We start from the raw sequence: 14,896 nt of genomic DNA, 5'->3' as shown, positions 1-14,896 counted from the left end.
ACTTGTGCACTATTAGTGAGTGTGACGAGCACTGAATTAACTAAATTTGCATGAAAGGCGCGAATAAGCTAAAAAAAAATGCGACAAGCGACTGGAAAGTTCTATAAGCTACTGCATGAATAAAGAAGCCCAAATCCGCCTGTTATAAGCTGACCTGGCAATTCTGCTGCCTTATATATGCCATTCGCATGGTTTTTCGCTCTGTTTTGAAGCATAATTTTTTAAAAGATTCAAATTTCAACAACAATTTGATATTTGGGTTCAGTAACTTGGCACAAGAACTCTTTTGGCTCAGTTCCTCTGAGACCATGATGTCATGCTGGTTAGGTAAACAGCAGCACTTGTTAAATTTCTTTATGTGCAACAAATTGTTATATAGTTATTTATAACTTTACTCCATATTTCCTGGCGCAGATAATTTTCTACTTGCAGTGTCACTTCCAGTATAGACTTTTTCATGAAGACAGGGCATCTACATTTGTGAGTTGACAAGGGGCTGCTGTTGTCGAGCGATCATTAGTGCTCTGTATTTTGCTATTGAATCGTTTGATGTTGTGGTCACAGGGACATCAGCAGAGGCAGGGAGCCACATCCCATCTCGTGTGTCAATGGAGTTGATGATGAACCTGCTCCTACTGACTTCCTGTATCTGGTAGAGAACTGTCAGACAGCTGCTGTTCCCCTGGACCGCTCTATCACTGCTTTGCAGGTAAATGGCCTCATCATATTATTATGGCAAACAGCAAGCAGGTGACGTCCTGCTTTAACAGAGTGTTAGTACTTGTGTTTTCTCTCAGCAGCAGACGCGCACTGTCTTATGTTAAGTCACATAGAATCAGTAGAAAAACAAGCTTCAGAACATTGCATCCATTTTTTTTTCACACTGTCTGCCCTCTCTCTGGCATGTCAATCAACTGGTTTATCAATGACATAGGCCTTCCAAGCACTCGCCTGTGGACACTGCAGGGCATGCTGTATAGATGCGAAGGCCATGTTTGTTGTGAGTTGTTGAGCTTACTTGAGCTTTGCCTGCAACTCCCTAAGCACAGCTGCTGCAGTAACTGGATAGAGTCTGGGAAAATACCTTTTTTGTTTTGCACACCAAGAAAAAAAGGTGACTGGACATGGCATGTTGTGGGGCTTTATAGAATCGAGTGGAAGAATATTGTCCCCATATCAAAACATCCACTTGTGTGAAGTAAACGTACCACATATGGCCAGGCATTTCCTTCCTCCTTGGCTATTTCAAATGGTATTTGTATGACACAATCTTAACGGGCTGTGACCAAAGTTGGCACAGTACACGTGTGAGCAAGTGAGAAAGGCACGCCTGAATTCATAACAATTTCAGGATTTAGTGCATGCAGCTGAGCGCCGTTCTGATGCATGCCGAAGGGTCTTAAGCGAAGGAGTGCACAACAGTGGTTCAGGCTGGAAAGTGTGAAAAGAGGTGCAGCAGCAAGATACCGTATTTACTCGAATTTAATCTGAGTTTTTTTTTCCAGATTTTGCTACCTAAATACGACCATTGCATTACAATTGAATACCAAAACTACTGTTTTTTCTTCCCGGACGCAGTGAAATCTCACCCCTCGCGTTACAATCGTGGTCGCATTACAATCGAGTAAATACGGTAATTGTGAAAGCCAAATCACTAGGGGTGTGTGAAAAGTGAATTTTAGAACTGAATCGAATACAAATTGAATGCTATTCAAATAGTTTTGGAAATAGTAAGGCAATCATTCAGCTCTTCAGTTCTGCAACGTTTTATTCAAAACAAATCTTCAGAAACTTTGACCAAGGAGCATTGAGAATGCTTTTAACTGACAAAACAATACCACAATTATGCAAACTGAGGCAAGCTCGTACCCAGCAACAACTAGAGCCTTTTAGATAGTTTGTTACTGTAGGTTGAAATACAGGAGTGACTACAGTATTCAAGGTGGTACTTCGTCACCAGGTAAACGTCACTGTTGAATATTGTATTGTAAAGACTAATTTACACAAGCACAAGACATCCGTCTTTTGTTGTTCATGTAAACCTGTACAAAAATCGCACTTTTGAAGGTGAATGCAGCCACAGACTCCACCTTTTTATGATGATGACAGATCTCATGATGGTGATAGTGGATTGATGCTTTTGCTTCGGTGACACTGTAGTTTTAGGCGAAAATGCCTTCATCAGGTGACTAATGTAGCGCTGACATTCCCGTAAAAGCTGGGGCTGCATCAGTCTTGCAGTTATCAAAACAAAAAATGACTAGGGATGGGCGAATAGTGAATTTCAGGTTCGAAGCAAATCCAAAGCGAATAATTTCGAATAGAATAGTTCGAATAGTATTTACGACATATTATTAAGAAAAATGAGCATTTTTGTCATGACCCTTGCATAATATTTTTAGGATTGGAACTAGGTATGAGTGAATGTCACTTTTTTGGTTTGAAATGAAGTGGCCTTGAATAGTATCAAGATTTGAATAGGGTGCAAGTTATAAGTGGACGTTAGAATTTAAAAATTACTGTACTTAGCGCATATAAGCCCATATAACACGCTTTTAAACTTAAAAAAATATGTACATTTAACCTTGAAGTGTGGCTTCGCGGCAGTGCAGGTTTCCCCTGGATGGGTCGCTTCACAGCACAGCAACCAGACGCTGCAGTGAAACGACCTTTACAGGGGGTTATGTGCGGTCAAATGTATACATATATTCGTTCATTTCGAATACTTCGAAATTTCGAATAATCTAAATTCGTATCGAAGCGAATTCGAATACTGTAATATTCGTTCGAATATTTGAAACGCCTGAATATTCGCCCATGCCTAAAAATGACCCCCTCCTCATTCCAATCTTTCGTTCCTTTAGGGTTTTTCCGTCTTGCGCTGATTGTTTGAAAAATATTTTTAAAATTATTCAGTATTTCGAATATTCGCACTATTCGATTCAAGTTTTTAGTCAAATAGAATGCTATTCGATTATTTATTCGAAATTTTCAAGTATTCACACACCCCTTCAGATCACTAAATGCTCCACCAATCTACTGAATGAGTCTGCAAGTCTGGTTTGTTTTGTGAAAAGTAGGTAGACGCTGCAACTCTCATATCACGATTTCCTACACAATGCAGTCAAGGCACAATAACTGTGCCTTCATCTGAGACGTGCTTTTTGCTACCCTGCACACATCTCGATAATTTTGTCGCCAATGAACTGGCTGGCAACAGATCGTCTGCTGTTGCGATGTAGCTTAAGAGTTTAATGCTGGCATGTGGGCCGCAGTAGTACAGTAAAAGCTCGTTAATTCGACACCCGTTAATTCGGAAATTCGGATAATTCGGACGGCTCTATTGGTCCCGGCCAAAGTGCATGTTAATCTATGGGACCAAACCTTCGTTAATTCGTCAGAATTGGGCTCCGCACCGCTTAATTCGGACAAATTCTGATGGCTGCCGCTACACAAATGTGTGGTAAAGCAGCGCTGGCACCACGGGGGCGAAACCGAAACCTGAATGACATCGCCATCGTCATCAACTAGTGGGGGCGATCGCAGCGTCACCGAACTATGGTGGCTAGAAGGAGAGGTGTCAGCATCGGCGTGCCGGAGAGGGAGCGAGAATTAATCCAGATGCGGCGGCGCTGCTGTCGGCTCCGAGATGCCCCCGCGCGCGTAGCAGCCGCTTTTCGTTGCAACTATTTCACGCTACCATGCGGATTATAACACAGGCTAGCTGGCACATTTCTGGCGGCTCGCTGCAAAGCGTGTATTGGCACTGAAAACTAATGTTTTCAATTTACTTCCTTGTATATGAGCTACGTTTGCCACTCGCACTCCGAAGCGCTGAAAGATAGGGAATCAAATGAATGACTTGCCGTGAGCTTGACACCAAAACAGCGTCCGTGCAGTTTTCACTTTGATGCCACAGTGTTCTCCGTGACGTCTCAATGCAAGTAAATATATCAGCAACCATACTTGAATGCATTATTTTTATTAGGGTTGTGCGAATACTGAAATTTCATCTTGATTCAAATTCGAATCGAACAGTGGTGAAAAATATCGAATAGTACGTATATTTACATGAAACTAGTACCGCCACTTACTGCAAGACAAAGGAAAAATCAGGGACGCTACGGGTTGGTGGCAGCTTTATTACGTTCTTGTTCGGAGGAGTATTTTTATTCTGCTTTTCTGGGCGTGCAGGCATGTTGATTGAAGAACCGTCACTCCAGTTAGCAGGGACCCTCTCAACGGCTAAAAAACGGGGGTACGGTAGCTAGTTTTTTTCCCTATGGTCGCGGAATACGGCTTCAATTGTGCTCCATCTGTGGTCGCGCAATACTGCTTTATCTCGATGCATACTCGGGGCCCAACAATCTTCGGGCGCTCGTTCACAACAGTGTTTCAACTACGCGTCGAAGCGATGGGAGTTCTTGAACGAGTGGTGCGGTGCGGCAGTGACGACTGCACAGCGGGAACAAATTTTCATATATGAATCCAATCACCGAGGGTATCGCGGGCCGAAGTCGGAATGTAATACATCGCCTGCGGCATACGCGACCGAACTAGGCAAGGAAAGTGCATGCCTTCGTTTCAGAGGCGAAGTTGTAAAGAGCTTGACAGTTTTCTCATGTTTCTTTTTTTTTACGTGTGCAAATTACATGATCGCCTTTGAAATAAACATGCGCTCGCTTTTGTACCAGGATATCGGTGAAAGTTTTAACGAAAGGTCTACTGTACCGATGCTAGCGTTAGTTTTATCCACTCCACCCTAGCCAAGTTGCACCTTTGTCGCGTTTTAGATATTCGTCCTGTCGAATTATTCGAGACTTTAATACGAGCTACTCGAAAGTCGAATCGGATTATTCGGTTAGGTATTATTTGATTGGAATTCGAAACTAGAATATTCGCACACCCCTTATGACTTGCGCATCGAAAACCAAGGTCTATTTGTACAAGCAAGACATTTATTTTGACACACTCTTACAATGCATCCAGGTGCAAAGCAGTGTCTTTGCTGTTTACACACCACTGTCGTCACCGTGGCATGGTCACATTGGTACGTACCGATACCGAACAAGTTCAAATTGGCACACCGCAGACCAGGGGCGTAGCCAGAAATTTTTTTCGGGGGGGGTTCAACCATACTTTATGTATGTTCGTGAGTGTGTTTTATGTGTGCGTGTATATATACACATGCAAAATTGAAAAATTTCGGGGGGGTTCAACACCCCCCCCCCCTGGCTACGCCCCTGCCGCAGACGTTGCGAGAACACGCGCAAGCGAGGAAACGTGCAGCTCCGGTGGTCGGCGGGTGTTCTCGACAGATCTCAGTACTGACGTGCGCGCCGCCCCGCGGCGGCATGAAATCCCAGCACGCCTCCTTTCACGTCGCGGCCGAGACGATGCTGACACCTCTCCTTCTAGCCACCATAACCGAACGTCGGCGTCTTCTTCGCTCCACTGCGCCTCCGACGCCATTTTCCCTTGTGTTGTGTCGGCGCCGTCTCTCCTTGCGGAGTTCTTGTTTTTTCCTGTTGTGACCGTGTTTACGTGTGACGCCCGAGCATGCGGCAGTAGCCGACAGTGGCATCGCGAGGTGTCAGCCGAGTCCACTGACGGTGACTGCCCGACCTTTGATGCTGTCCTTCCCACAGATATGACCCTTCAGGACTACATCGCGATTGATGATTGTGTCGCCACGACTGGTCTCCTGCCCGATCAAGAAATTATTAATGATGTCGCGACTTCATCGCACCTCACGGGAAGTCTCGGAGGCGCTTTTGATATTAGAGGACGTTTGCCTGAGCACTTCCGACAGTTTGCGTGCTGTTGGCCATTTGGAAAAGTTAAGAAAAATTGTAATGTAAGCCGGAATCTGCGTGAAAACGTAGACAACCATTACAAAATACTTCAGCAAATAAAGGTATGCTTCTCCAACTTGATTTTAATGTTGTTTTTCCTGTTCATTCGTTAATTCGGCATTTGGTTAATTCGGACATTTCTTCCGGTCCCGTGAAATCTGAATTAACGAGCTTTTACTGTATTGCTTTTAATCCTCGACAGCTTCCACCATGTTTGTTACATTATGGGTGCATTGTACTGAGTCAAAACGAAACTTATGCGAGCTACATCTGCTGCAGATTAAGCTGTGTTCTGCATTGACACCATCAGAGGTGTAGCATCCACACAGTTTTAAAAGCACATTGTACTGTATCAACACACACTGCACCAGAATAAAGCTGCTGTTTTGTGAACAAGGCTCCCGTGTGGGAGCTTAAACGTCTGCAAGTATATTTTCACCTTGGTCGGCGTCTTTCAAAGCTTTCACCAGTGTTATATCCTGACCAGACGAGATTTCGTCATATCCTTGATTTGAAAGCTACTGTTGGCCGCCACTGCTGCCAACGAAAGCTAGGTCGCTAACAATGTGATAATGGATGACTATATGAGGCATCGGGCCATTGGGCACCAAATAAAAACGAAACTGCAGTTTTCTACTGCTGCTGTGCATGAAACTGTGGTTGCTGTACTGTTTTGTCAAATAAATGTACAATTTTGTTGATTGTGTCAGGGTCAGATTGACACAACTTGACTGTATATGTAAAAACCTGGTGCGTGAACATAAGAGCACACTGCCAACATTTCACACAAAGAGAACTGCACTTCACGTAATACAGCTTTTTAAGTACAATTCAGAAGAGCTCCATAGAATGTGGCTTGCTGTTTTGCTTTGAGGTAACAAAAGGCTTCCTAGAAGCTCAGAATTTCATAGGTCATTGTCGGTCTGCAGAATCGGCAGCTGTGTCTACCACACTAGGGTCCATAAGTGCAGTAGCACAGTTCTACTAGTGAGACGGCTCTGACAGCCATATTTGCTGTCAATTGCACTGAGCTTGAACCTGAAGAAACTGTGGGCTCAATATACATGGTGTCTTTTCTTTTTTTTTAGACAATATCGATTTTTTAAATAAAAATCCCATGGCAGCCAGGCTCCTATCATTTCTGCAAATGAAATCTATGTCGAGGCAGAAACACTTTGCCGCTGTTAAAGCCACGTTGAAGTGACTATTTAACAATACATTGTTCATCGACTTTTTAATTATTGACTTTAGGGCAGTTGTTAATATTAGGAAGTTGTAGTCCGTGACAATTTATGGCATACCCATGTTTTAGAAATCACAAAAGTTCCACGTAATTTGAGATATTTATCATAAAATTCTAATGCACGCCTGCTGTGTGTAGTGCTACTGCATTTAGCATTGTTGATCTGGACGGCATTCTGAACTCAATGTGCGTGTTTGCTTGAAATTTTAAAGAAATATCGGGGGTGGTTTAGGGGCTTTTTAAGAGATGTCTGTTGCTACTGCTTGATTTATACTGAAATATATGAACTTGGTACCTATAAACAAACTTGACTATATTGACTTCCATCCATCAATGGCTCAATACGTGAGTGCTTTGCAACTTTGTACTAGACATTGTACTGCTTACCATTAACGTAAAGCTTACGACATATATTACGAATGTCTCATGATGCTGGATGTGACATGTGCTAGTCCTATATACAGTGGAACCTCGTTAATGCGTACATGCCGGGAATGCCGCAGAACTACGCACTAAATGGTAGTACGCATTAACCACCAAGTAAAAATTTGCATCTCCTCGCGTACGCCATCGCCGCCAGCAAAGAAATAAATACAGTGCCACAGCAAATATTGCCTAAAGTACACACTGCAAAGCCTTTTCTTTCTTTTTGCCAAAGGGGAGAAAAGATTCTGGTACTCTCGCACGGACAGCGCGCGATGGCGATGCCAAGGAGCATTTCGGAACTATTACAGGGTCCGGTATACGCAGTGACCGACATAGCGACAGAACGGACAGTGTCGGCTTTCCGCGACATATGTGTGTGCGTCTGTCCCGGGATCTGCTACTAAACGAAAACTGATGCAGTTGCTCTGAAACGCGGCACAGCTGCGTGGAGCCAATCGTCTCCTGGCTAGTTGCGTGCAGCGCGTCGCCTTCTCGGCTCAGGGAGTCACTGCTGGGCCGCTTGCTGTACCGCATGCGCGCATTTGTCTTAGGAGTGTTCTTCGTACCCACTTCACTTGCGGCGAGTAGCTTGTTCGGTTAACGCGGTGATGACGAACTTCCTGCAAGCGATGCGCACTCCGCGACGCTCTAGCGGTCCTGGCAGCGGACAAAAGCGCATTTGGGTCGTCGCCCAATAAAAGCGTGCAGCATGGTTACAACAGCGCTACGCTTGCAGTACCGTACGCGTGCATTTAGCGTGATAGCGTCAATGCAAAGAGGTTTCTCGTCGCCCGCGACCAGCAACGCTCAACTCCCTCAACAGCGAGCTGCTTTCGTTTCTACAAAGCGGCGCGCGCTTGAACACGGCCCCGCACAACGAGATGGCAGCGATCGGCGGCCCAGCGCGTTCAGGTTGTCGCCTATTAAAAGTGCGCAGTAGGCTTAAAGTAGTGCTGCGCCGCACGTGTGCCCGAGCAGATATCTGAAGATGTTTATTGTGATAAGGTTGTCGGCGATAAGTAGAGCTGTGCGAATAGCAAAATTTTGGGTGCGAAGCGAATTCGAATATTTAAGTGTGAGTGCGAATCGAATCGAATATTTTTCGAATATTTCTCGAATATTTTTTTAATGTTTTTCGAATACTTCGAAGCGAAATTGCAGAAAAAAAATGTTAAAGAGGTTTCCTAAGCATATTCTTATGATATAGCAACATGAAAGTGTTTCTTTTCGCTAGGTTCATGAAGCACTGGCGGGGTGGTGTTTCATAGTTGTCTTATCAAGAATGAGGCAATGTAGAGGCCGAATTGTATTTATGTACATGATTTGGTGCAACCAAAGTGTTGCTGACAACACTTTACACGTGATAGGCAAAGATGCCATTTCCTCAGCCTCTCCTCCTCTTTCAACTTCTGTGCAAGCAAAGCTGATGTGGTGGACAAGCGTGTGCTCCCTTCAAGTCCGGAGTACCAAATCTGCTTCGTAGATGCCGATACATAAGAACATCTGAAATTTTGGATGCTAAAAAGCTTCAGCGTCCGATTTTTCGGACTTCCTGCCCAAATTTCAGGCCCAAAATAGCATTAATTGAGCCCCCAACTCTGCCACATCTTTAATCTCCATGTTGGAACCAGCGCTTTCTTGAGTTATACATTTGCGACCGTAGCAGAGCTTGAAAGGCAGCTTTGCCGCAATACGGGGGGGTGACGAGGTGAAGCATATTGAAACTCTAGGGACCACTTACAATCGGACGTTGACTGTGTCTTGGCAAAGTTCGACCGTAACGGAGCTTGAAAGCCAGCTTTGCCGCAATACCGGGGTGTGATGAGGTGAAGCATATTAAAAATCTAGGGATCACTTTTAATCGGACGTTGTCTCTTGGCAAAGTTCGACCGTAACGGAGCTTGAAAGGCAGCTTTGCCGCAATACCGGGGTGTAATGAGGTGAAGCATATTGAAAACCTGAAGGGGTCATTTTCAATCGGATGTTGACTATATTTGTTTTTGTGAAGTTCGAATAGTTCGAATAGTAAAATTCCAGTGCGAATCGAATCGAATAGCAAACACTATTCGAAAAATATTCGAAATTTCGAATATTCGCACACCCCTAGCGATAAGTAATGCTGGCTCGTTCGTTGGTGGCCTGATGCTTACCCACAAAGGCGTCGCCGCAATCGCGCGGAAGTCGGAATCGGTGATCGACCGATCTACGCACATCTAGAAAAGATGGAAAACCTTTGGCGGCACACAGTGGCGTCGGGAAGTTCAGCGCCGCAGTAAAATTTTATGGCGCAAAATGTTATCGCGGTACGCAGGGTACGCACTAACCGGTAGGCGTAGGATGAAGCACTACGGCTTAAGTGGCCAGCGAATGCATTAGGCTCTATGAAACTCGGTCGGGGATTTGTCGCAACTACATTTTAACCGTTAGGACGCTTAAAGCGGGTACGTATTAACGAGGTTTGACTGTAGTAATGTCTTGATAATAGGTGGAGGATTTGGGTGTTGCTGTGTTAATGAAAAATTGATCATGTCTGTCTCTCATATCTTCTCATGAAGTCATTGTACTTTTCTTTCAGAGTTGTAAGTGCCAAGACAAATGTGTATCACAGAGTTGTGTCTGCTCAAACATCAGTTACCAGTGCTGGTATGATGAGGTGCAGTATTTTTCCAACTACTTCTTTTTATGCTTGCTCTATACTTGAGATTATTTCAATTATTCACCTGGTTTCTTTTTAAACTTTATGCCTAACAAAAAGCATTGTGACACTTCTGCATTGCCAGATTACTAGTGAAATTATTTTGCATACATAAAAAGGTTGTCTCATTATCTCTTTCTGGTCTTTTCATTGCTCCTTTTCAAAAGTAATATGACAGATCTGAGAGTAGATTTCAAATATTTTTACTAGAGCTGTGCGAATAGCAAAATTTTGGGTGCGAAGCGAATTCGAATATTGAAGTGTGAGTGCGAATCGAATCGAATATTTTTTGAATATTTCTCGAATGTTTCTCGAATACTTCGAAGCGAAATTGAAGGAAAAAAAAGTTGGAGAGGATTCCTAAGCATATTCTTATGAGATAGCAACATGAAAGTGTTTCTTTTCGCTAGGTTGATGAAGCGCTGGCGGGGTGGTGTTTCATAGTTGTCTTATCAAGAATGAGGCAATGTAGAGGCCGAATTATATTTATGTACATGGTTTGGTGCAACCAAAGTGTTGCCGACAACACTTTACACGTGACAGGCAAAGATGCCATTGCCTCAGCCTCTCCTCCTCTTTCAACTTCGGTGGAAACCCAACTGATGTGGCGGACAAGGGTGTGCTCCCTTCAAGTCCGGAGTTCCAAATCTGCCTCATAGACATCGTTATATAAGAACATCTGAAATTTTAGGTGCTAAAAAGCTTCAGCGTCCAATTTTTCGGACTTCCTGCCCAAATTCCAGGTCCAAAACAGCATTAATTGAGCCCCCACCTCTGCCGCATCTTCCATCTCCATGTTGGAACTAGCCTTTTCTTGAGTTAATACATTTGCGACCGTAGCGGAGCTTGAAAGGCAGCTTTGCCGCAATACGGAGGTGTGATGAGGTGAACCATATTGCAAATCTAGGGACCACTTCCAATCGGACATTGTGTCTTGGCCAAGTTCGACCGTAGCGGAGCTTGAAAGGCAGCTTTGCCGCAATACGGGGGTGTGATGAGGTGAAGCATGTTGAAAAATCTAGGGATCACTTCCAATCGGACGTTGACTGTGTCTTGGACTCTTGGCTAAGTCCGACCGTAACGGAGTTTGAAAGGCAGCTTTGCCGCAATACGGGCGTGCGATGAGATGAAGCATATTGAAAATCTAGGGACCACTTTCAATCGGACGTTGAATGAGTCTTGCCCAAGTTTGACCGTAAGGGAGCTTGAAAGGCAGCTTTGTCGCAATACAGCAGTGTAATGAGGTGAAGCATATCAAAAATCTGAAGGGGTCACTTTTAATCGGACGTTGACTGTATTTGTCTTTGGGAAGTTCGAATAGTAAAATTCGAGTGCGAATCGAATCGAATAGCAAACACTATTAGAAAAATATTCGAAATTTCGAATATTCGCACACCCCTAATTTTTACCATATGTCACCTAGTGTCAGAAATTATACATATATGTTTTAATTAGAATGGGTCATAACTGTATTGGTGCTTACAGAAATGCATGTTGAAGAGCCCCCCCCCCCCCCGGATTTTAATGTTTCCCTCTTCTAATGTACAGGCATGTGTACAGTAGGAAGGTGGAGTGTTAAGTCACTGTGTTGTTACTACAGTTTTGGAGATTTTCTTCAGCTTGTCATAAAAATGTGTTGTTAGAATTAACGGGGTCATGCAACACCATTCTGAGTTACCTTACGGTGAAATACCTGCCAACTCTCCCGATTTGCTCAGGAGACTCACGATTTCTGACCAATCCACCTGATTGTACAGGCGTGGCCATAAATCTCCCGATAAACAGCCCTAACCTGGCCCGAAATGACAACAAAGGACAGCTAAACAGCCCTAACCCCACCTGAAATGAGAGTAACGAAGGACAGTGGTTCTAAAATTTTTCTGGCCTTGAGGAGCCAAAATAGCTTGCCACGGGACCTTCCCCTCTACTCTACCCTCTGATGTTAAGAGAGATAAGGCCACCGTGTTTGTGTGTGACCTTGGTTATTAACGCTTCAGCATGTTATCCTCATTTCAACAGGGAACTTGTGATAATGTCACACTGCAGTACACGCAAAGTTAGCTTTTCCATCGTACAATGTCATGTGGTGAAGTGTGGGAAGGGGCTACGAGATTTCGCGGGTCATAGCAGTTTTGCCCTGCATGCCTGTGTAATTAATTACACACATGCACCATACTTATGAGCACTGGTATGATTGCCGGCATCTAAAAGCTTTACTGCAATCATTCAGGGCTGTGTATGATGTTACTGTAGCCCTGAGAAGCAAGATGTAAAAACTTGCATTTTTTTTTCTCTTGTCGCATCCCCCCCCCCCTTCCTCCCCCCACTTGTCATTTTGGGAATCTCCCGCCTTTCGAGGTCCCTAGGTTGGCAGGTATGCAATTGGACTCTGTCGCTTCACGAATCTCTTGCTGCAAAAATTTTTTGCAATCCATCAAGTATGTAACTTCAGGGAGCAATGTGCTGCCTTTTAAGTTACGTCGCCACACATCTTGGCCTTGAGCATCTTCTCTCTTTTATGGCTTTAAACGTATTGGCTGCGAGTTCTCGTCCACACATGCTTGGTGCCTGCACGGGCTGGCACCTTGATGCCTAAACATTGTGGCATGTCGCCTTCAAGCTCATTCGCCACCACGCAATTCATGAAATCATGAAAATGCTGTTTGAGTGCAGCCCGCTTGCTGTGTACAGTAAAACCTCATTGATTCGAACTCGGTTATTTCGAAATCCTGCTCACTTCGAAGGATTTCTGTGGTCTCATATTTTGCAATGTAAATTTGAGTAGATGATTTGAAGTGGCGGTCAGCACGAGCCCGGTTGGATGCCATATGCAAATTCCCAATCCCGAATTCGCCGCAAAACCGCGGAAACGACGCCCCTTAGGAACCACAAGGCAATGCAGTGTAGTGATACTAATGAGTGACAGCTGAAGCACCCAAGCCTTGCTGCCGACAGTGAAAAAAAAAAAAGGAAAGAAAAAGCGGTGTCGTGGTCATCTGAAATGTGCGCCTGCGGAAAAGCAGACGTGCTTCACTGCAACACAGCGGTGACACGCGGGCAGCGTGTCGCATGCTCCTCTCAGGGTCAGCGCGTCATGATTTAGCCATTCTTTCTTGGAAAAGAAATAATAATAAAGGACGGTCTGACGGAATCCGCGATGTATGCGAACCTCCGATTGGTGGTTGCTCCGGCAATTTGCACATTTGCACTGCTGGCGGAGTTCTTGCCTGCAGCACCTACATTGAAACTCACTTCGAAAACTTCACTGATCATGTTTTTCAGCCAGAACACTTTGCGAATTCTGTCACGCTGGCCATTATTAACCCTTCGAGGGCTGAATTTTTTCGCGAAATCCAGTCCAAGAATGTGTAATTTTTTATTGTTGAAATGAATTCTTCAGACGATTCTATTTAAGAAAAAAATTGTCTAAAATTTCTTTTTGTGACCGTAAAGTGACAAAAAAATCTTTTTTGTTGTTACATACACATGGTTTATTCGTAGTAAAATCAAGCAAAATCCTAAAAAAAAAACTTAACAGTCTTTTTATAAATAAAAATTGTGCATTGTATTAAACGTAGCTCACAAACATACAAAAATAAGCGTACCAGGCTACTTTTCCGGTTAAAAATGTTCGTGCTCTAACACTAAAAACTTTTCAGCGTGTGATAGTCTTTGAAGCATGGCTCGCCGTGCACGCTTTTCAGATGTCGCTCCTTGATAGTCATCAGAGTCTGAACTCGTCAAAAAATCCTCGTTTGACAAATTGAAATCCTATGAATCAGATTCTGATTCGGCACTTGGGGAACAGTCCGCATCGGAAGAATCGCTGCTCGACTCACCGGCAGCAGAGCAACCGGCGCGCGCTTCCATAGCGTAAGCGAACTGCGTCAGTGAGTGCACGGAAGAAAACTCTATGGTTGTGCGCCCGTCCAGAAAGCAAAACGAGTCAAAAAGCTACAGTAATGTTTTGTCTTATTGCCAACAAGACGTAGTTAGTTTTTCCGAGACCCCAAAACAGGAAACGTAATCACGGCGGCACCGTTTGTGTAATTTAACGCCACACGGAAACAGATGTAATCGTGCCCCGGGGAGCAATAAACGAAAGAGTAACAAGCGGTCACCCTTTGAGAGATTAGAAACCAAACAGCCATCGGCTGTGCGGGTGCAAGAAGCGAAAACCACCCGAAAGACGAAACCAAAACCAGCTGGACCGCGTGCACGCGTTCTGATGCGCAACTGAAAGCCGCCGCGCTTCTTTTGAAAGCAGAAAAAAAAAAGACTGAGAGACATCGGCACATTAAAAAATTCCACGTATTCCCGAAGCGTGGCAGCACATTCCAAGCAAGAGAAATGATCGAAGAAGGCGCGCGTTTGAAACCAACCGCGCCGCAGGCATGCTTGGTTGCGCAAGCGATAGCCGGCGCGCCGTCTTGTGAAGCATACAAAAAGCAACAACGGAGAGACATGGCGCATGAAAAAAATTCCACGTATCCCCGAAGCGTGTCAGCACAGGCCAAGCAAGAGAAATGATCGAAAAAGGCGTGCAGTTTAAAAATAAACGCTATACTGTACACGTACGACGAAAACCCTTTGGTACCAGGAAGCTTCTGCTGTACATGTACGACGAAAACCCTCAAGGGGTTAAATTCTTTATTTTATTGGAAAGAATGGGCGAAT

The 14,896-nt window shown here is 44.3% G+C and overlaps 1 protein-coding gene across 1 annotated transcript in view; it reads left to right on the top strand.

The window, feature by feature from the left end:
• The window catches only part of LOC119405066 (histone-lysine N-methyltransferase EHMT2), a 116,003-nt gene that overhangs the window by 78,623 nt on the left and 22,484 nt on the right, over positions 1–14,896 (top strand). The window contains exons 17-18 of the mRNA XM_037671831.2: positions 565–709; positions 10,100–10,177. Of these exons, the coding sequence (XP_037527759.1) occupies positions 565–709; positions 10,100–10,177 (223 nt within the window). The remainder of the gene's footprint in view (positions 1–564; positions 710–10,099; positions 10,178–14,896) is intronic.

The sequence above is a fragment of the Rhipicephalus sanguineus genome, chromosome 1, assembly GCF_013339695.2.
Source record: "Rhipicephalus sanguineus isolate Rsan-2018 chromosome 1, BIME_Rsan_1.4, whole genome shotgun sequence".
In the NCBI taxonomy this organism is placed as follows: domain Eukaryota; kingdom Metazoa; phylum Arthropoda; class Arachnida; order Ixodida; family Ixodidae; genus Rhipicephalus; species Rhipicephalus sanguineus.
This window is presented reverse-complemented; position numbering and strand designations above follow the sequence as displayed.